We start from the raw sequence: 22,792 nt of genomic DNA, 5'->3' as shown, positions 1-22,792 counted from the left end.
GTTAAAGAAACATTAATATTTATAATCCAACATTTTAACCATACATAAATAATTTTATATTTAAATTATTTTTTAATAATTCTTTGTTGTCACTGACTCACTGTCAGCATACCTTTTTATTTTATAGCAATCTAACCTTTACTCTTAGTTCATTATCATCATATCCTAATAGTATACTAGCAGAGTAAAGATAAATTAATAAAAGATAATTCAAAGTTGAAATTATTCACCACCAATAAATAAAAATTTGAATTTTAATGTTAATTTTTAAAAGGAAAAATTATTTAGGATAATATAACTTTTTTATGATTTTCCTACAATAATCATTCCACCTATTGACTAACCATGAATAATCACTTTTAGGGTTGTTTGCCTATAGTAAACTAGGTAAACAAATGACTTACTATAGTAGGTAATTTATCAAAAGAAAATTAAACTGAAAAATTAATTTTAAATTAGAGAAATTTTTAAAAGTTATATTAAAAATTTTGAATAACAAAAAAGTTAGAATAAATTTTAACATTTTTATAGTATTTTTTTCAATATTTTATTTTAGTTTATCTTTTTCTTTAAAAATAAAATTTGCTAATAGAAAGTCATCCAATTTCTTGATTTACTCAAGGAAAATATCTCTTAAAATTTAAATTATTTATAGTCAATCGATAAATATAATTAATAAATATTTCCTGATTTATTTCCATGGAGCCCGGAACAACAACATTTTCTTTCACGACCACCCAGACTCTACAGTGACGAAAATACAAGCATTCTCATTTCACAACTTTCTCTGAATTGCTCCGCCCTCCATTTTCGATCTTTATTCGAGCTCGGAATGCTCATTCACTTGCAGGCTAGGAGCTTTCGAGGTTACATTTCTCCTTCTCTTTTCAATTGTTGGTTTCCCCTTTCATTTTTTTTAATCAATGTTACGGCATTTGTTTAGAAAGTAATTCAGATTGTTTTCCATTTCCTTCATTTTGTGGGAGGAGATATTAACGAATTTCCGTGATTTGCAGTTTTTGAGTATGCCGAAATTTTTGTTACTCGTATTTTCTTGGTGATTGTTTTGGGGTTTTTGAATTAAAATGAATGAAATTTGTGTTTTTGTTGGTTGTTTGTTTTTTCTTTATAAAATTCTCAGTTGTTTGAATAACTTTAGCAGTTGATTAAGTATCTTGTAATTGCTTATACTTCATTTGCTACTTCTGCAATTTATCATATTTTGACATTTCTTTTTGGATAATTGTTGTTAGGAGTCCTTGTTTGAAACAATTGTTCTTGATCTTTGTTCATTTTTTAAAATTTTTTTTTTGAATTACCTGCTTGGCATATCCAGTTACTTCATTTTTTTCGTTGTCATTTTGCTCCTTACTCAAGTGGATTGTTCTAAAGGATATTATAATTTGATTAATTTTGATGGATTCATTACCAATATGCTTTGTTTTGCTTCGATTTGTTGGCCTAAATATTGTATTTACTACTAAATATGACAGTGTAGCATTGTGCATTTGTGCTGAGCATTTGTCTTTGTATTTGAGTGCTTTATATTGCAATATCAGAATTTATGTTCTAATTATATCCCTTAGTAGATTTCTGTATAGTGCTGCCAACAACTTCATATGATTGTTCAGAAAATGGTGAAGGTTGTGTTTGCAATTTATTTATCCAAGACATTTTGTTCAATAGGAGTTATATGTGTTGTTTCTATGCATTTATGATTTTCATAGGCATGGTTTGGCAGCTTTTTTTTGATCTTATTTAAAGGATTCAAAAATATGAAATCCTCAAATCTTGAAGGTTAGCATGGCTTGGCAGCTTCATGTCTTACATTGTTGAAGCATGAGGAAAAATGGAATAAAGGGAGTGAAATTGTGGATCTGAGGGTCTAATGTCTCTATGTTATAGGTTAAAGATGATCAATAAATGTGGTTGTATGCTATTGATCTTCCTCCATCTTGAATTGCTCATGGTTTTGGTTGTGTAGCTTATTTAATCAATAACGATTTACTAATACAAGTAATCCTCCACCAAACAGCTCTCAAGGAGGAGGAATAGATTTGAAATGAACTATGATTTATAAATGATGACTCTACTTGATCTCCTAGCTTTTACATTGGAACTTAGAAAATAATTTCTCTAGTGAGTGTATAAGGTACAAATAATTTTGGACAACTGCATTTGAAAAAAATCTAGGATGGATGGAGGAATTATCGATCCCCTATTTCCTCTTTACCTGTATGACATAAAATCATAAATGCATAGCATTTAAGGTTTATCAAATTGTTATCATAATGCTGCGTATTCCACAACTTTCCTAGCAAGCACTCACTAACATATGGTTGTTTGAATTTATTTAACAGGTTTCTTTCCTTTTCCTACATTGTAAATGTCTACTATAAAAATGAAATCAAAATCCAATTTTGAAGCTAGATCTATTGGGTTGAAGAGTTCCCAAGGAGAAGGTCCAAATTGGGTGCTTATTGTTGGCGGCGCCTTGTTAAGTACTTTATCTATTCGTCTTGGCTTCAAACTGAAACAGACGTTTGATTGTAAACAAAAAGATGACACAATATTGAAAGGTAAGCTTTTCTTAAAAGGGTTTTATTCATTGCTCAACTTCATAATATGTAACTCATTTCGATGCTTAAAATTCAGGAAGTGAAAGATCAACTAGTCAAAGGTTAGGAAACTGTCGATCGAATTCAAGTTTACATTCTTTTGGATTGGATGAGAATAACTACTATAATTGTAGTGCAGGTAGAGCATTTCTAAGTTTATGACCTTTGTTTGTAAATAGACATTTTTTAAAGTTTGCATACTTAAAATATATTTTTTCTTTCCCATGATAATTACATTCAAAATGTGTTGCATTGATTAAGATTCGCTTTGATTTGTTGTACGAATTTGGATTTGCAATTCGCTACTTTGCATATTTGTTGTTTGTTTGGTTAGGTTTTTTTGTTCGACTTTTAGGTTCATGATTCGTGCATTTGGTTTGTTGGAGTTTTTTTCCATATTATTTTATAATAAAGCCACATGATAAACAAAAAATAAAACACATAAAACTATTCCATTTTTTCATTAAGACTAAAATTTTACTAACATAACTTGTACTAGTAAAAGAATACCGTTTATGGACAATACAAAGTAAATTATCGTAAATCAATCAAAAATGAACTACTATCCTTTATTTAAGGTCCTCACCTTTTTGAATTGTTTTTAATTACAACATCATCATCATCCTTATCAAGTCCAACCTAACTCATAACGTCTAACTTAGGCCTAGCAAAAGCACTTTTGAAAATGTTTACACTGTTAAAAGGAATAGATTAAACTATTCAAGGGCAGACAAACTTGTTAATATTTATAGCAATCTTCGTCTACCATCTCAATTTAGTGAAAGCTACAAGAGTGAGTCCTATAGAAAGTGGGATCCAAAGAACTCTTGTTTGGAGGACTTACCTTTAGATTTAGAGGATATGAGGTGGATTGGACTTGATTAAATGATGTTACATTTAAAAACAATTCAAAAAGGCCATGAGCTCAGAGGATAAGAGTCCATCTTTTGATTGATTTACAGTAATTTTACTTTGTATATTCTATAAAATGTTTTTGTTGCTATTATAAAAATTTTAGTAGTAATGAAAAAGTGGGATTGTTCAGTATTTTAATTTTTTGTCTATCTTTTGGCTTTATTTTATACCTTGTTTGATATTTTCAATAGAATAATATGAAAAAAAAATTGATGACAGACGAAATGTACAAATCATGAACCTAAAATCAAACCGAACGAACAACAAATATGCCAACTAGCAAACCCGAATCCGTACAACGAAGCAAAGCGAATCTCGAATTTTGTGAGACTACTCTAAATCACAAAAAATAAGATAAAATCTAAAATTTATGGTTAATAATTCATCATGTCATTTATATGTGAACTAATATTTAAAATTTATGTTTAGAAAAGATTTTATCTGAACCTTAAAAACATAAGTACTCTAACTACATTGTTATTGAAAATTTAGCATCTTAATTTTTTTTTCCAATTTAAAATTATATAATTATTATAAAGTAGTATATTGTGTAGATGGGGCGGGCAAGATACCATGCATCATATACATAAATCCACTCACAATGGACCAACTTCATACCCACAAAATATTACCTGTCTGCCATCCTTAATCTCAATTTTAGTTAAACATTCTAAAATGCCATTCTTTGCTTAGGTTTGATTCTTTTCTTGTTCTCTTATTTCTATAATGCAATATTGCTCATTTGACACCACATTTAGGAGATCTGGCGTGATGCTTCTGGCATACTTAATGCTTAACACAACTGACTAATGGGTTGTGCAAACAAACATAATTTTGGGTTTGTTTTGGGGGCCTTAAATTCAAATGAGTATTATTACTATTGTTGTAATTATTTGTATACGTCGAATTGGTAGAGTATTTTTTGAGGTGATTGTTCAATGTTTTGCATTCTTTGATTTTTCACTTTCCAAAATCATTATTTACTAGTAAAACTGATTAGATTACTAGTAGAACTGATTATCGTCACCTAAATGTTGCAAACTTTTCACATTGATTTTCCTTTCTAAAGCTTGGAATGTTTTCCATAGTTATTGATCAAATTAACATGCGAGCTCAATTTAATTTTAGTTCTCTTCAAGTACACACACTTATTTTGTTACTTTTAATATTTTTTGAAAGTTTTTACTAATCAACCTTAAATAGCTAACAAAAGTTTACTTAATTGAATCTTACTTTTAATATTCACACTATTCATTTTATTAAATAATGAAAATTTTAGTCCGTTCACACTGCTTAACCCTTGTCGCAACCTTTAACACCAAAAATGAGTCAAAACTCTTATGTGTCAACTGAAGTTAGATGGAGAGAATAGTATTTTATAGCTCCATCTTTTAAATGCAAAAGCTTTATGTATTATTACTTATGTTATGTATTTTTTATTTGGTGTTTTTCCTATTGTAATTTATAATCTTTTATTTAATATTTGTTTCTAATGCCTCATTGTTATAGTTAGCACATGGCCTCCAAAAGTTTTTAGATGGCGCACTACACCATGGGAGGTGAAGCGTAAAACACTTGCTCATTTGACTTCGCATTTAGGCAATGTGGTCCTCGGTTTATAGGCGACACCTTATATTTATCTTCACATTAACATATACAAACTCTAGGTACTTTCCTAAGAGTTTTGACATTCTAAGATGCTAATTTTAACTTAGCTTCTATTCTTTTGTATGGTTTCTTATCCTTGAAACCTAACAATCTTTACTTATTTGAAAAGATTTTGCGCACAATTTTCAGGTGGTGTCATTCCTACACTTGTATAACTAATTCTACACCCGAAGATGAAGCATAAAGGCCTTACTCATTTGACTCCGTATTAGGCGATGTGACATGTGACTTTTGGGTGACGACCTAGAAACCATTGCGTGCTTATCCCTACACCAAGGTGACTAGGTCTAGTGAGTCTATGTGTGAGGCCCCCCACATTAATTTGAATTGAGCTTCCGAATAAGATGTGGCTACAATCACTTACCTACTACTACCCTACTCATTAATTCAGGCTTGAGACCTGCTTTGGAACACTCACACTCCATGAAGAAATCTACTTCTATAATGATAACCCTTGTATCATGTAAGAATGCGTCATTTGTATGTTATATCTTCTCTCTTCTAGTTTTATGATAAGTGGCAAATGATATGCTTCCTTGTGTCTTTTAATAGTTGCAACATTTATCCCAAAATGGTGACATGTTTGGGAGAAATATTGCAACTATTAAAAGTCGAGGAAAATATTATTTCAAGTAAATGATGATTAACTTTTGTAATTTAAAATTGACTAGACCCTAGACGGCAGTCCAGCTTAGGTTTGTGCGCATCAGGATCTTAGGTTTCTCTACGTGAACCACCTTCTTTCTTTTGTTAATTGCATTGTATTTCCTTTTGGAAGTTTCCTTTGTTACACCATATTCCTTTTTTGGGAAAGGCTTTAAAAGCCCATGAAGCCAAAATTAATTTCAAATTATAACTCATTTTTGAACTAACAAAAGGAGAACCTATATGTAATGGAGACATAAAGTTTGTTCGAACCTAAACAACTTTTCCACACGGTTATTGTATGGCTTTACATGTGCATATGAAGTAACAGTGTAACACCAATATACTTCCAGCTTCTTCTATACTTTTAGGGTGCAGCATATCCCTTTTTAGAAATTTACAAGTAGGCGCATAATTTTTTGTGTGATCATTTGACATGTTTTCCCACATTAATAATACCATTATCCCTTGGGGCCAATTTCCTCTCCTTCCATGTCATTAGCAGATTGTACCAATTGTTGCCTTCTCTTCATTTCTAAATTTGGTGCACTTGTAAAACTAAGGAAGTGTAACTTTGATCACTATACTAAGATGTGAAATTGTCATATCATTGAATAGGGACAAATGGAAAAGGAGGATTGTTGCAGGTAATGTTTTAGTTCATGTAGCTGCTCCCATCTTTGGGAATAAGATTTTGGTGCTTTTGTTGTGTGCTAAATATTGGGCACTGGATTAATAATACTTCTATTGCGTTAGATTAGATGGAACTGTTCATTTGACTATACATTTGTCATTTTTGGGTTTTAATGTAGGAGAACGTGTAATGGAGATAAGGAACCCTCAGAACAGCCGAAATTTGACAGATCAAGAGGTGTCACTCCCTCTAGTGACTGTTCCTACATCTGAGTATGGTGCGGTTTGGGTTTCATCTCCAGAGCGTGGTGATCCACCTTTAAAATCATTCCATCAGTCAAGTACTTTGGACTCACCATGTGTATCTGAATCCAGTTCTGAAATATATAGCAAGCGAGAAGTAATACAGAAACTCAGACATCAGTTGAAGCAAAGAGATGACATGATATTGGAGATGCAGGATCAGATAACCGAACTACAGAATGCTTATAATGCGCAAATATCTCATTCTGACCACTTGAGGTCACAGCTTGATTCTGCCAACAAGGATCTCTTGGATTCGGAGAGAGAAATCCAAAGGCTGAGGAAAGCTATTGCGGATCATTGTCTGGCGTTCGGAGAGTCAAATGAGAAGCCTTCTGCTGTCTCGACTTCACCATTAGAGACAAGAAATGGTCATGTCAATGGGTCTATTAATGGAGATGTCAATTTTGGGTTTCATGGGAAAAGTAGAGGAGATGAGGAAAGGATCCAAATGCTGAAAAAGGAAATCAGCGGGCTGAAAGATATAATTAACGGAAAAGAGTATCTACTGGAAAACTACAAGGAACAGCAGGTTGAGCTTTCTTCTAAGATTAAGGAATTGCAACAGAGATTAGATAATCAGCTTCCACACATATTGTAGACTACATACCCTTTTCTTTTCTCTATCTCCACAATCCTCTTTCTCGATTCTCAGGTTTCTTTTCATCCTTTTGTTTTCCCCAAATCAATTGTGTGCCTAGGCTTTGAGCTGTATATATGTTTCATGAGTGCTAGTAAAAATTGCGTCTTTAATGAAAAGATTGGTTGAGGTTATTTTTGATATCTTATTCATTATGCACCTTGTTGAAAACCAGCAATAGTGGTGCATTCGCTTCCACAAAGACTTCTATTTGATGTCAATGCTACGGCTAAAGGAAGTTAGTATCAGGTCCGATGCGTTTTCCAGAAACTAATATCTGTGCAAATATTTAGTTGAATTAATTACCTTGACAATCATATACGTGCTCTGTATTAATCACCTTAATCACTAAACTGGACCTTGGATGCTTCAAGATGGATATTTGACTTAATGATAGTTCCTTAATTGAGGATTGATCCGAATTCTTTATAAGGGTGGTAGAAAGTCACAAATTTTCATAGAACCTTCTCCTGCATATTGTCGTTAAAACACCATTTTGGGAGGGTGACACTCCAGAGCACAAATATGACATTTTTTTCTTCAAAATGCTTTACAATTTTATTACTAATATGATTATGAACTTTTTTTTGGTACATGGCGGATGGATGTAATCATATAGGTCATCAAGTCGATTTTGGGTCAGGTGTTTGAAGACAGTTCAAAATCGAATCTTGTGTCCATATTGATTTTTACATTAATTTAAATTCATTTTAAAATCGAGTTAAGTCAAATTCAACTCTTCAGTCATATAAATATCGGGTCATCGGGGCCAAGAGAAAAAGAGGGTAGGCAATGAACTTGTTATAACATCACAATAATACTAGGTATTGTATACACGATAAAATATGAGAAAATTTGAAAAAAATAAGATGTTTTAACAACTTAATTCCAAAAATAAGCTTCGTGAAAACTTAATTCTCAAAATAAGCGTCCGTATATCCAAACCTAGGCTTGGTATAAATCGCTGTTACTAACAGCGAAAGAAAAAAAAATAAAAATAAAAGTCATAAGTCGTCGTTACTAACAGCGACTTTAAGGAGTTGACCAGTCAACTCCTTAATCTCGTCGGCTGGAATGAGGAAGTAATTGAGAACTGAAAACTTAAAACGCATTAAGTCACTTAAAAAATAATTTTTTTTTTTAAGTCGCTGTTAGTAACAGCGACTTACTCCAAGGCTAGGTTTGGATGTACGGACGCTTATTTTGAAAATTAAATTTTCACGAAACTTATTTTTGGAATTAAGTTGTTGAAACATCTTATTTTATTCAAATTTTCAAAATAGGAAGTGATGGGCCGAACCTTAGACATACTAGGAAACCAAATTGTTCTCATGGAACTAAAAATAACTTATGAAGAAAAAGCTTTATAACAGAATTGTAAGCAAAACTTTCTTGGTGGACAGTGCTCATAAAGTGACCAATAATGAATAATTCATAATTACAACAAAACCTCAAACTCACTTTTATAATATCTACAGCATAAACCATAAAAAAATATCTCACTTCAACAATAAATAACAAACATGCGATGATGCAAATACATCAGCAAGGGAAATTAATCTAAAGAACTCTAAAAGCTCTTTACAAACAAAATCCCTTCCATCTTTTTGTATGTACCCCTCTGTACTTGGTAGACTATGCGACGACTACAAGATAACCACTGAAAGGCAAATAAAGCAATTGCCTGCTGCTCACCAGATGATCAAGAATGAAATTATTGCGTATATCCCGAAGAGATCACCCAAGCTTTTTATCAGAACCCTTAAGATTGAGATTGAACCACCTCCTGCGGGATGATTTGTCTTTTCCATCAGAACCTCCATCTTCGCTAGGGCTTTCCGACTTGCCATCTTCAACTGAGGTCTTACATGTATTCCCATTGGCCAAATTGCTACTACTCCCATGACTACTTAGTGTTCTGACAACAGTAAAAGCAGAATGAATACTGTCTCGTTGCTTTAGTAGCTCATCGACCTGTTTTGAAAAACATGGACATTAAAACAAGATACTGTATTACTAACTTGATCAGTTCCTTATTTAAAAATAGATTTGAACTTCAACAATTAACAGTCATGGCCATAGATAACCAAATTCAGCTTTTCCTTGTTCTCTGGGTAGCCATGTCCTAGCGTCTGAAGGGTCAGTGTCTGTGCCTATATCGTGTCATATTGATACACGTACTTTGGGAAAATAGCCGTGTCTTTTTGGTCTGTATCTTGTCTTTCAACATGTCAAAAGGTTGTCAAATTTGACATTCTAATTAAGAAAACAAGTTAAAAAAGGACTGCTTTTAAGTGCTTATGATATGCTAAATTCTGACGCTTCCCTATTCATGCTAAATTGCTATCTAAAGGTGTGCTTCAAAATTCGTATTAATTTCTCAATGATGGAAAAATTTAATGTTCTAGGGCTCTCTTAATTGGTTAAGATTATATATTTGCACAAATGGACGCAAGTGGCGTAAGCATTAATGACTTTTTTTTTATTGAAATGGCAGCTGTTAATAATGCATTGGGAATATTGCTTCAAAATATGGTTCCTTCTAGGTAAGATCCATTTCTCATATCTACCTTAAGAGCCGATTGAATTGGATGTAAATATTTAAGGGGTAAATAAAAGTAAAAGTAGAAAAATAAAGTTGTTAGATAGGTGATTAAAGAAATTTAATTGTTAAAGAGGTGAAAAAGTTGGTTAGAAAGTAATGAAAAAAGGATAAAACAACAATTAGTTCTTTCATTTTGGAGTATAAATTTACCTTAGGAGAGGGTGGAGGAATTATTTTCCTCCAAATGAGAGAAATAATCCTCCTTTTTTAATCATCTTTTTTAGTTTACTCTCATTCTACCTCTTTATTTCAATTACTTCATTTGTATCTTTGATTACCTTTGTTCCATTAGTTGACTTTTTTACTCAAATATTTTTTTCAATCCAAGCGAGCCTAAAGGTAAAATTGGAGAGAATGTTGCGTTTTTCTAGTCTTAATTGAGCTCATTACAGCTAGGGCAACCATAATTAGAACTTATTTGAAGTTTGAATAATAGTGCAAAATATTGCATATATAGCCATATCATAACCGTATCGCAACCGTATGGTAAAGATGTTTAACAACCCCTAGACTATCAGCATTGACCACGGAATCTGTTTCCTTACCGCAACCACTACCATAATCACATTGTTGCACTATGATTAAGAAAAAAGTTGAGACAGAGCATCATTTGTCATAGCAAAGATTAATGGACAACTTATTCTTAAATGATTAAGAAAAAAGTTGAGGAATATAACATATACCCCTTCTTTGGGAAAGAATCAAAATTGTTTAATTATTCTTAGATGTTTATTTAGTATATTATTAATAGACCAGGTTTGTTGAAAGGATTATGTCTAGGCATGCCTAGAGTCATTTACAAAAATGGTCGTGTTCCTTCCCACTAAGGAAGCAAAAATGAAGAGCTTGAAGTTAGAAGTTGTAACAAAAGCAAGAATAATCATGACATAACAAACAATTCCTGCATGTATCAAATGACATAAAAAAGATGTCAAAGTGATGAAGCTTACAGACTGTTTTTCTAGGTTGTATTTGTTTGTCACTTCTTGAAAACGAGCCAACGTCTGCCAATCAACACATGTTGCAAAATAAAATTTTACAAAACTATAATTGGTTACAATGTAAAAACAACTTAATTCTTTTTAGATTTCATAGTATACCTTTCTATACTCTGATTCAAATTGACGGAGTTCATTTCTTTTTCTCAAGATTTGGGCCTCAATGTCTTTCAGCTTCTCTGTTGTGTCTTCAAAAGTCTTTGCGCAAAGTGCTTCTATCGTGTATGAGGCGGGTTTAAAAAAGTTATCACCTAAGTCCACATGACATATCTTTTAGACAACAGCTCAAGCATAAAGCAAAAGTTCTTGCAACTAATACAAGTTGAAGACAATCAAATAAACACACGTTGAAGGACTAGTGCAAACCATAGACAGCAAAAATGTGGGTGCCCGGTTTCAGTTCTGAGACCTCACAAGGTTGTAGACCCTCTAATCTTTTAAAGAAAGCAGCTTCAGGATCCTTGGCGATAGCTAACTGTGCATCCACGCAGACACAAATCAAAATCAATTATAGCCACAAAAAGTGACAACTCAACTTTGAAACAATTCTTTCCTGTACACAAGTATGTATGATACATTTACTTACAGCGTTTACAGTTGAATCCAACCTATATACTTGAAAATGCAAGAAATACATCCCAGCAGATGTCACCTTGCCTGTCTTTTCACTATCCTCCTGCATAAAACATAACCATCTTCAATTTTATGCAAATCTATGTTAAATCGTGCAGTCCAACAAAAAAAGACTTCTAAGAATTCAATAGTTAAGCTTTCACCATAATATCTGTTCTTCTTCAGTTCTACTTCTCTCTTTTCTTCTTTTTTCTTTGCTCAACTGTATTTGCTAGCTTGTAGAAAAATAGTTGGTTAGGTAAGTTGCTATCATTAATTAAAATCCTTAATGAAAAGAGATTCTTATCATTTACCCCTCCACCCCCCACCCCAAAAACAAAAGCCAAATATGTTATTTTCAACCTGGCGGGACAAAGGGTGCATACTTCATCATCCTAACAAATTCGTTCTTTGTACAAAAATTTTCAAGGAGGTACCTCAACACCTAAAGTATTTCCCTGGAGACTTTGTAGAATGTAGCAAGAAGGTTGTGAGAATAAGGAGAGAAAACTAGAGAGAAAAAAAGGGGAAGGTGATGGAACAATGATCAGAAATAAAAAATTTACTTTAAATGGAATTAAGCAGAAGGTGTATAGAAAAAATTTACTCTTTATTGAATTGTATAGAAAAAAGGGTACATCTTATGGAAGTAAAGAAATGGATGGTGTATAACTTTGTAAGGGAGGGAGTAATATATAATCTTTACAGCTGTAAAACTCTATTTAGGCATTCGATCCAACAACCAATAGAATTCAAGCTTCAAGCGGAAAGAGCAAACCAACTAGTCGATTAAGGTGGCTTTTAGCTTGTTGGCAAAAAGCCAAAAGAAAATTTTTGGTAAATGGATTTTTAGCCAACTAAAAACCTGGCTTTTAAGCCAAAGACAAAAGGCTAGCTTGGTTAGCTTTTTTCATTAGCTTTTTGCTTGTTGGTCCAACAATCGACAACCAAAGTATAATTTTCCTTAAAAAGGCAATTTATCCAACTAGCTTAAAAACCAACACTCTCAACTTGTTAAACAAACCAACTAAAAAGGCTAACAACGTTTTGCCAAACCTCCTAAGTTTTGGCTAATACATGAACAAATCACAACTATCTTATTTACCTTGGTCTCCTTGTGAATTAGAACCATTGGGTACAACAAGTCAACAACAATAACAATAAAGAGAGTAACCTGATTAACAAAATATTCTATTAGAAATATAAAAAATACCCATAGAATTAAATTGGCGGTTGGGGAAGAAGGTATAATAACTATGCTAATATAAACAATGAAATTTAGATGCTAAAAAACAAGAAAGCAGTCACAAAGAAATAAATTGTCAAAGACAAGAATTGTGAACTATACAGTAAAATTAAGAAGGAAAGGGGGAATAAAACAAAACAATTTCAGTAAAACCATTTGAAACAACTTCTAGTCTAATGTTGAAGCCTCCCTCAACCCTCCAGAAGGAAATAAAATTAATGCACAAATTTTTTTTGTTCTTTTCCACCTCACCCGCTACCTATGTAGCAAAACACAATGCTTGACTCGAATCACAATATCCATCAAAATCCCTATGCTTTTGAAGTCCAAAGAAGCACAAGAATGCTTCAATTTTAAACCTAGGCTTTTCAAACCAAACCCTAGATCAGTTGTACAAACATCAAACTGAAAGTTCTACGAGGAGGATGAAAGTGGGTCGGTGCCTCTGACGATCAAACATGCAGCGTCCTGGATCTAATTTTTCTCATTAGAAAAATTATGTGGGTCACAATTTGAGGCTTTGACCTAAGTTCCGTTTAACCTTTCTCAAATACTTCTCATAAAACAATAAAATTAAAAACTGTTTTCTATGAACAATTTTGAGCTTCTATAAAGCATGAAGGACTCATAAAACATTATAAATAACAACATTTAATCGAGTCTATTCCGTTAGTCAGGATATGGGGGTTGGTTGTACCAGTATAACCCTTGTACAATGGAAGGAATTGTTCCTATTAGTTCTTGATAGAAAACATCACCAACACCTTCACATAAATAAAAGTACACATGATTCACAAGCCGTATAACTCAGAACCAAAGAATTGTAATTATTTGGTTCCATTGAGAATGGACACCCACAAATAAAGGTGCAAGGTGAGAGCACAAGCTTTTCATTGGCAATGAACACTTTTTTGCTCAAAAGCTTATTAAACAATTCTAAAGGATATTTGATACCTTAAAAATATGAAACTCATTATAATTGCATAAAAGATCTAAAACATTAGTTATATCATTGCACTTGGACACTAATATTCCCCAAAATGGCAAAAAATGGTACCTAAATATTCTCTAAAGCATTGTGTCTATTTGATTTGTCTAAATATTATCACATTTTTATTAAAGGAGGAAAGAGAAAAAAACTGAAATCCTCATAAGAAAAAAAATATGAAAAATCAAAGAGGAAAATCGAAACAAGAAAAACGAAAAAATTAAGAGGAAGACCAAAAAAAAGAAACTAGATAGAAAATCAAAGAAAAGGAAACCTGTAATGCTAGGCCATAACCTCCATTTGCATCTTGTTCAAAGTAAAGCAACTGAAAATATCACAAAAGCATTAGAGCTTTTTTAATATATATATGTAACCGCAACCATACACTACGATGGACATCATCTATACCTTAAATTTGCTTTGGGCAGCAGAAGAGACACGGACTACAATGCCTGCCTGTGCTTGCTCCTCATTTATACTCACGCTAAAGAAGTGGGCACACTGCTTATCTACCTGCACAAATCATGAAATAATAAGAACACTTATAACTGAAAAAACAATTTATGCAATAATTTCCACTTTAGTAGTCCGGTCTAAACTCAATCAGTGGTTCAAACAACATTAGCCACTTGCAGTTAAAAGGATAAGGTGGTGAGTGCCTGAACTCCAAACACCTCAATTAAGAACTTTATTGCCTTATTGTATGGAATGGCATGTAATAGACATTTTTAAGAGTTGATTAAGCAATAACCTTTCCATTAACTGAAGTTCCAACAGGAAGTGGGCGGACAGTCACAGTTCCATTTAGTGCTTCTTCCAGAACATTAGCAGAGATGGTTGTCTTGATAGGAACCCCCAGCTTACTGAAAATAGTACAAAATTTGTAAGAAAAGAGGGGAAACAAAACTGCACCAGAAACTCAAACACAGGATATCCTTCACCTGAACAAGGCAGCAAACATAGTGTTGACTGTTCCAAGGTTTGATAAATCGATTTCCATATCCATGCCCTCAGCATCAAGAGCCTGAAATTTATTTCAAGAAATTTAATTATCATGTCAAAGCACAATATTGTCACAAATAAAATAACAATAAACTTGAAACTACCGAATGCCAAAAAAAATCCATCAACCTCAAAAAATTGATATTATCCATAATTAAGACACCAGCCGAAATCATAATCAAAATTAGCCATCCACAAAAACATTATTCATCCAAACACAAGCTAGAGGGCTTAAATTAAGCCCATAGACCCCAAAGGCCTATCATCAGGATAATATAAACCCAAAAAAGACAAGAGACAACATGCTTCATGTCAATGATTGAGGCTCTCAGAGCTAATTTTATAGAAGATAAAATGCAAAAGTTTTCCTGCCCAAGAACATCCCACACTATGGGTGAGCTTTTTCACCTTAAAAATTACGCTTGAGGTGTATCTAGTAACATAAGCTCCATTACAGTAAGTTTAGATAAGTAATAAACTTTTAAGAAATATACTCAAGTTTGATTCACAATGATAACAAGTTCTAAATGAGCTCAGACAAGAATCTAGCATATAAAGAATAACAGAGATAAGTTTGAAAAAGAATAAGCTCTAATAAGTTCAAATAAGCACATATAAGTAAAAAGATGCACTCTTGAATTATGAGAGAAAATTTATGACATTTCCCATATAGGCAATGTCTTATTGATGTTACTTCCTCAAAAGTGTGCACAAGAAGAGATGACAAAAGAATGCTGAATATTTTTGTAAAAGTGAAATACACCACATAGTAAAGAGCAACAAACCTCAAATCCTGCAGCATCATATTGCCTTCTCTTCTCAGGATCAGACAAGATAGTATAAGAATAAGCAACCTCCTTAAAAAGATCAGCAGCTTCAGGGTTATTGGCATTTTTGTCCGGATGATACCTATATTTGCACATACTTAGAACATTATCTTCGAGATAGGAAATTAAATAATACCATGCAATTGTAAAAAGGTTATTATGCTACAACAAAGGAACCAATTCTCAATGCATCATGAAGTAAAATTTGTCATTATTTCCAACATGAGCATTACTAGCTCATCCAAGTAGAACCAAAAATCAACTATTCTTTAGCACTGGGTCAGTGTCAAAACAAGGCGCTTCATATTGTATCAGCCAAGTCATAAAGGTATTTAAATCATTGAATATATTCACATCATAAGGTGTAAAAATACTAAGTTTTAGGTCAGGTCAAGGGATAATTCATGGTCTTCACCAATATTTGGCAGGACAACATGCGTGTTACCCTCATTACCACATCAACCCAATATCAATGGAGACTATTTTTAACAAGTTTGACTTGAAAAATTAAAATAAAATGAGACATTCATTTCAGCAATCAACCAATGAGGAAAAGGTTTTAAATTAAAGTACAATGAAAGTAGCCTATTTAGTTAACTAGTCCATAAAGACGCCTTAACACCCATGGACTTCATTCAAAAAAAAAACCCATGGATACTAGTGAAGGTGCATACATGTGAGGTAGACAAAGCTTTGAGTCACTAGTCACTGGTGTAATGCTAATAATAATATCACGGAACATACTAGGATCAACAACATTCCATTACCCTAGTTTCATTAATTGACTCCACCAAAGCACGTGTTTGAAAAGTCCAAAGTACACAAGTGCAACCTCGCTTTGTAAAATCAAAAAATATTACCATATACTAAAACAAAACATTAACATTGAACCCACAATGTTATGATTAAAGACACATTCAATTGAATTATGGTCCATATTTGGAGAAAACATGCACCAGTGCTGTTAAAAAGGTATAACTGCAACTTGTCATGACCCTTAATGCTAGTGTTAAGCACATGCATAAACAAATCATATGCTCCAATGTTTTGAGAAAAAAGTTGCCAAAATACCCAACACAGTTTCAACAGCAGTAAAAAGACCCATTTAATGATCATATAATTAACTTATGGTCTGATTTCAATGTATAATATCACACTGCATCAATCTCAAAATATTATATCTACAATAACCTATATTGGCTTATCAAATTTAATAAAACATTTTTTTAAAAAAAAAACATTCTAGTTAACCCTGCCAATACATTCTTCTATCCAATTTCATTGAACATTACAAAAAAAGTTCCCAGTTACAGCAGGAACTAATTTCACAGCTAAATTGTTTCATATTCAACTAACGAAGGCCACAATAATAAAAAGATAATCCTTTATTATTATCAGCAGGACCTCAAGGCTCCAAGATAACAACACCACACTGTATAAGAATTTTCCTATAATAAACTCTCCCACAATTTGATAAACTTATTAGAAGAAATTCTCCAATAAAAAAAAGAACGCGGACAGCTCAAATTGAATTGCAGAAACTTGGAAAGGATAGACAAGTAAAATCGAAAGAAATAAAACTAACTTGAGTGCAAGTTTGCGGTAAGCTGTCTTAATTTCTTGATCAGTGGAATCCCGCGTAACACTCAAAACCTCATATGGATCTCTCCGAAGAATCGGAGTAGAAGGTCCTCCATTCTTCGAACTCATCCTACCCTTTCTCCAACCTCTCAGTTTTTCCAAATGTGTATTTCGTTTGAGGATTCAAATTCCTTTCATGAGGCCCCAAATCTTGAAAATGTCTGTCGGGATAAAACGCAACCAAATCATTCCAGAAGATAAGGTAACAAATCCAATGCATCACAATGAACAAATAAATAAACACAAAGTTTTCCGCAATTTGTAACAAAATTCGAAGCGTTGGATCTCTCCATCCATCAACAATTCTTGGAAAAATCGAAAGAAATTATTAAAATATGAAAAATTAACACAAGAAGCTAAAAGGTCAAATTCAAATAATGGAAGTTAAGTCGAGATCTGATTGAAATAAAAAGAAAATTAGGGTTTTCGAAAGAAAGAGTACCTGAATTGATTTGCTCGTGAAAGTCCTTAATTTGGGGGTGGGGTGAAGAGGAAATTAGTTCAGCTGCTGTCTCTCTCTCTTGTTTTGTTTTTAAGCTTTGAGGCGTTTAGTTGGCAGGGAGGGAGAGAGAGAGAGAGAGAGAGAGAGAGTTGAGAAAAAAAGTGTATTATTTGAAAGTTTCTAATTTTAAAATTTTAATTTTGAATGACTGTAAAATTGATTTGCTCACCTTTATTCTTTGACCCGGCTTTAGGATTTTTTTTAATTGAATTAAAATTATAGTTAAAAGGACGGGATTATGAGAATTTTAGATGGTAATTAAACTCATGATTTTATTTAGAAAAATTTGTACTTATTTCAAGTGAAATAAAATTTAATTTTTAGAATTTTTTAACTTTGGGGTAAAACTAATTAATTCTTCAATATGTAAAGAGAGTGAGAATGGAGCCTTGTCAAAAGGGTGAAAGAGAAATTTCTAATTAATATGTCAACTTATGATTCTCGACTTCAGAAAATTTATAATCAAAGAAAGACTCAATTACAAATTATTGTATGAGACATGCTTAGCACATGGGTTAAATAGATAAACTACTTTAAAAAGCTTTTTGTTTTGAGGTCGTCCGATTAAGATGGTATCTAACAAGAGTAGTTCATACTTAATTGTATTTAAATTTCCACTTTAGTTCAACTTTACTAGGTTTGTAACTTTGTATTGTTTTGCTCCTCAACTTAAAACTGCTAATTTTATCAACAACTCTTAACGAACTACTAACAATGTCATATGTTCACTTTAAAAAATATCGCCCGCAATGTCGGTGATTCTTGACATTAAACTCAAACACATCCTTTCATATCCAATAAAAATATAATCTCAACTCAGTCCAAAGGCAAATGTTCTCTCTTTAAGCCCACTCAAATACTCTAAATCTTCCTTCATTGTTGCAGGAGTTTCATCTTGAAAATTTGAAATCAATAAGTGAAAAAATAAAAAAAAAATGAACCAAATAATATAAGTTTCAAAAATATTTCAAAAGTAAGCGAGAAAATCTCAAATTTGTGGTTTGGAGCTGTTCCAAACAGGACAAAATAGCTGTTCGCAGTTACTGACTGCGAACAGCTATTTTGCCTTGTTTGGCTGTTCGCAGTTAGTAACTGCGAACAACTATGTACATATTTTTTGTTTTGCTAATTTTTTAGTTGTTATTTGTTGTATTTGCATTAGAGACATTATAATAAGTAATTACAAGTCAATGTATGTTTCAAGCGGTATGATTCATCGCCAAAACTCCGATCATTCGTAAGTGAAAGCTTGGAGGCTATGATAAAGTAATTAAACATATATATAACAAAATATATACAAATGTTTGAAATATACAACTAAATAAACATATATATATATATATATATATATATATATATATATATATATATATATATATATATATATATATATATATATATATATATGTATATATATATATATGTATATATATATATATATATATATATATATGTATATATATATATATATATATATATATATATATACACATGTATATATATATATATACATGTATATATATATATATACATGTATATATATATATATATATATATGTATACATATATATACATAAATATATATATATACATACATATATATATATGTGTGTGTGTATGTGTGTGTGTGTGTATGTATATATATATATATATATATATATATATAGTCGATCCAAATACACAAAAGTTAAACGTTAACGCTCACGACCCTCATCTACCCTATCCAACTGAGTTGGTCTCCTACGCCTCCTACGGTAGTAAGAGGCATTCGGGTGTCGCTCTGGCAGTGGAGAGGACTAGTTGATGGCTGTGATGGCCCAGCCTGCGAGGTCCCCGCAACATCAACGGGGTATGAATGGTCCATCTCCTCCAAATGATAGTCATAAGCAGAAGATGAGACGTGCATATGGGCAGTAGTCGGTGAGGACTCTGCAGCGACTTCCGGTATGAAGTGCTAGAACTGCGAGCCGACGAGCATGCCATGCGCAATCTCCCTCACCGGCTCCTTGTGGCTGTACCGCATCACTGTTGTCGCACCTTGTGCCTGCAATTAATATTTAGTTAATGTAACATGATATTATGTAATCGGCAACTTAATCATATAAATGCAAATGAAGACTTACAAATTGGGTCATCGTAGGTGCAGCAGGTGCGTAATGTGCTGCTGAGAAGATGGCACGTGGTATCATCTATGGGCGCGTGATGGAGAGAAACCACGGCATGTAGTCTGGTGTAGTAGGTGCGCCATGAACATCGATCGGCGCACCTTGTGCCAGCAGCTCCAGTCTACCATCCCAACGAGCGATGTGACGCCAGTTGATGTCCATCCAGTTTGCCGTATCCTGATTTTTGCGTGAAATCTGGTGCAGCTGGGGTTCAATGTCACAAGGCGGTGGAATGCCCTGTACCAACCCATATTAGCGCAGTACGCGCTCTGGTAGATGTACTTCGACAATGTCGAAGCATATGAGTGGCACAGAAGCCCTCCACGCACCTGAATGAATCTCCGAGTGTTCGGGTACAGCTGCGTAGGCTTCCGCAGGGTATGGGTCCCACAAAAACTAAAATACATGTTATGAAAATGTAAGTGATATGTTAATTAAATTGTACTAATGTTAATGAATAATGAAATATTTACCTGGTTGGGTCGTAGCAGGTCTAACTGATCTTAGTAGAATCCGAGACCGGTGCCAATGTGCTTGCGCGTCCTGCGTACAAAATTCCACCTTGAACCGTACGCAGCATCTGGCGGGGGTTGTGGTGGAGGAGTACTCCTGGGCATTAGTAAATAAGTTACTTGTATGTTAGCATTAGTAAAATGCAAATCACAACTATTACATCTAACCTGGGCATCCCAAAGAGGAGTTTTCTTGTGCTCATGCTGCATAGTCAAGACACTGGGATCTAGGGGTCCTGGAGTTGCTAGATCCATCTCCTCTATTGTTGTGTTCGCAATAGCTTTAGTTAATATTACTATTATGTATTTATGTATGATACACTCTGAAGCTTCCAACAACGCTTCCTTGCTATCAAACATCATACCCTTCTCAAACTCTCCGTCTTCGGTATATGTGGTATCACAAGCCCAAGTCCTCCATGAGTTGTCCTCCTCATACTCGTCTAAAGGTGGACATAGGGCATAAGGTGTAAGAGGAATGATTATAGGAATGTTGCCTAGGGTCATGTCATTTGCTAGCGCATCCTCATCGACATCCACATCATCCTCAAAAGTTTCGTCAATGAGCTCATTACTCTCATTTCCATCATCCCAAGGTCCCATCTCAGCAGTTTCTCCTAAGTTAACCATTGAATCAATTAGAACTTGATTCGTAGGGAGTTGAGAAAAAGTACAAAATGCAGAAGAAACGACGGGATTTACAGTTTCCTGAGTTAAAATAGGCATAGGGGTTGGAGTAGGATTAGGAGCAACTACATTTCCTAATGGTACTTCTTCTACATATAACTTCAAAGAGGGAATTTGGGTGGACTTTGAATGCTCCCACATAGCATCTATAGTCTCATCATCCTCAATAGGAAAGGCAAGCAATTCTCCACTCATGTCATATTTAAAGCTTAAATTTACGGTACTTCTAGTAGGGTCCAATTCAATCTTAGAACATATAAAACGTTTAAAGTGGTTCAAATCTATGTTCGAATTGCATGCAAACAACTTACGTCTTCCCTCAACATAATGAACTTTGCCACTACTTTCTCGAATACAATCATTCCAAAAACATACTATAGTCACACAAAATGATGTCATTTTCTACATTAATACAAAGAAAATCAACATCATCATCAATTTCATGCCCATACAAGTACATTGTATTCATTTAATTATAATCTTTTTTGGTCTAAAAATTATCAAAATCCATAATGTAACTAAGTTCATACATATATAATACACATAAAATCCAAATAATAACTCAATTCATAAGTTCATAAATAATATTTCTAATACCAACATCAACATCAACATTTCTAATAATATTATCAACATTGAATTCAACTAATTCAACAACATTATTTCAAAAAACAACATAAAGCTATAAAAACAATTACAAATTACCTTCAATACTTATGGATAATTAAGAAGAGTCTTGATTTAACAACTAGTAACCTACATTTGAAAAAAATAAGCAAATTTGATTATAACCTTAAAAAACTACATATACACCAAAAAAACACAAACAAGTTTATCTTTGAGCAAGCTAGAGTATCCCATACTAATTTTGAATTGCCACATTGAAAGAGGAATGCAAGAATTGATAGATTGAATCTATGGTTTTAGAGGGAGAATGTCGAGTGTGAAGGTAGGGTTTTGAGAAATGGAGAAAAATGGGAAAAAAAGAAGCTGATCCGTGTTTTTGTACAGCAGAGTAACTGCGAACAGCTTCAAACTACAGGTTTGAGATTTTCACGCTTACTTTTGAAATATTTTTAAAACTTAAATTATTTGGTTCATTTTTTTATTTTTTCACTTATTGATTTCAAATTTTCTTTCATCTTCATTGCATATTGAGTCAAATTTGCGGATTTTTCACTTTATAATTTTCAAGGCTTGATTTTCACACTTTCGTTTTGTTAAACTTTCATGCCATGAATATGAATATTGAATGTGATGCTTGTACTTGTCAGTATGGTCATGCGAAATCATTTCATATAAAATTCATTTTAAGTATAAACTAAAATATTATTTAAGTATATACTAAAATTTGAAATCAATCGTCAAATTACCTGTCAAAATATATTATAGGAGTATTAATTTTATCTTTTCATTTATTTCCTAACTTTTTCAAATGCATAAACAAAAACGGGGGCATTCTTAAGCTTTTCCCTAGAAATATTATAACTTCTTCAACTCTAAACTTGTCACCATCCCCCATTTTAAGAAGACAAAAATAAACCATCATTAAATTCAACTTTCTTATACATAGATTTAAGAGAAA

At 33.0% G+C, this 22,792-nt stretch overlaps 2 protein-coding genes across 3 annotated transcripts; one reads left to right on the top strand and one right to left on the bottom strand.

Moving 5' to 3' along the window:
* Positions 1-706: 706 nt before the first annotated feature.
* LOC130807509 (uncharacterized) lies at positions 707-7,556 on the top strand. The gene is made up of 4 exons (XM_057672739.1): positions 707-866; positions 2,361-2,579; positions 2,656-2,757; positions 6,659-7,556. The coding sequence occupies exons 2-4, from the start codon at positions 2,387-2,389 to the stop codon at positions 7,381-7,383; spliced, it is 1,020 nt and encodes a 339-aa protein (XP_057528722.1). The 5' UTR covers positions 707-866; positions 2,361-2,386; the 3' UTR covers positions 7,384-7,556.
* Positions 7,557-8,810: 1,254 nt separating this feature from the next.
* On the bottom strand, positions 8,811-17,974 carry LOC130807508 (chaperone protein dnaJ 15). Of its 2 annotated transcripts, XM_057672737.1 has the most exons (13): positions 17,784-17,957; positions 17,286-17,502; positions 15,659-15,782; positions 14,813-14,895; positions 14,623-14,734; positions 14,280-14,384; positions 14,146-14,196; positions 12,743-12,811; positions 11,612-11,701; positions 11,392-11,500; positions 11,128-11,276; positions 10,978-11,031; positions 8,811-9,396 (listed from the first exon to the last, which is right to left on the bottom strand). In XM_057672737.1, exons 2-13 carry the CDS (start codon positions 17,408-17,410, stop codon positions 9,160-9,162), a joined length of 1,308 nt encoding a protein of 435 aa, XP_057528720.1. In that variant the 5' UTR covers positions 17,411-17,502; positions 17,784-17,957; the 3' UTR covers positions 8,811-9,159. The 2 variants fall into 2 exon arrangements, with proteins under 2 accessions (XP_057528720.1, XP_057528721.1); XM_057672738.1 differs by lacking the exon at positions 12,743-12,811 and having other exon boundaries at positions 17,784-17,974.
* Between the last annotated feature and the right edge of the window lie 4,818 nt (positions 17,975-22,792).

The sequence above is a fragment of the Amaranthus tricolor genome, chromosome 3 (assembly GCF_026212465.1).
Source record: "Amaranthus tricolor cultivar Red isolate AtriRed21 chromosome 3, ASM2621246v1, whole genome shotgun sequence".
Taxonomy (NCBI): domain Eukaryota; kingdom Viridiplantae; phylum Streptophyta; class Magnoliopsida; order Caryophyllales; family Amaranthaceae; genus Amaranthus; species Amaranthus tricolor.
Note: the sequence above shows the minus strand (reverse complement) of the source record. Positions and strands in the feature narration are given on the sequence as shown.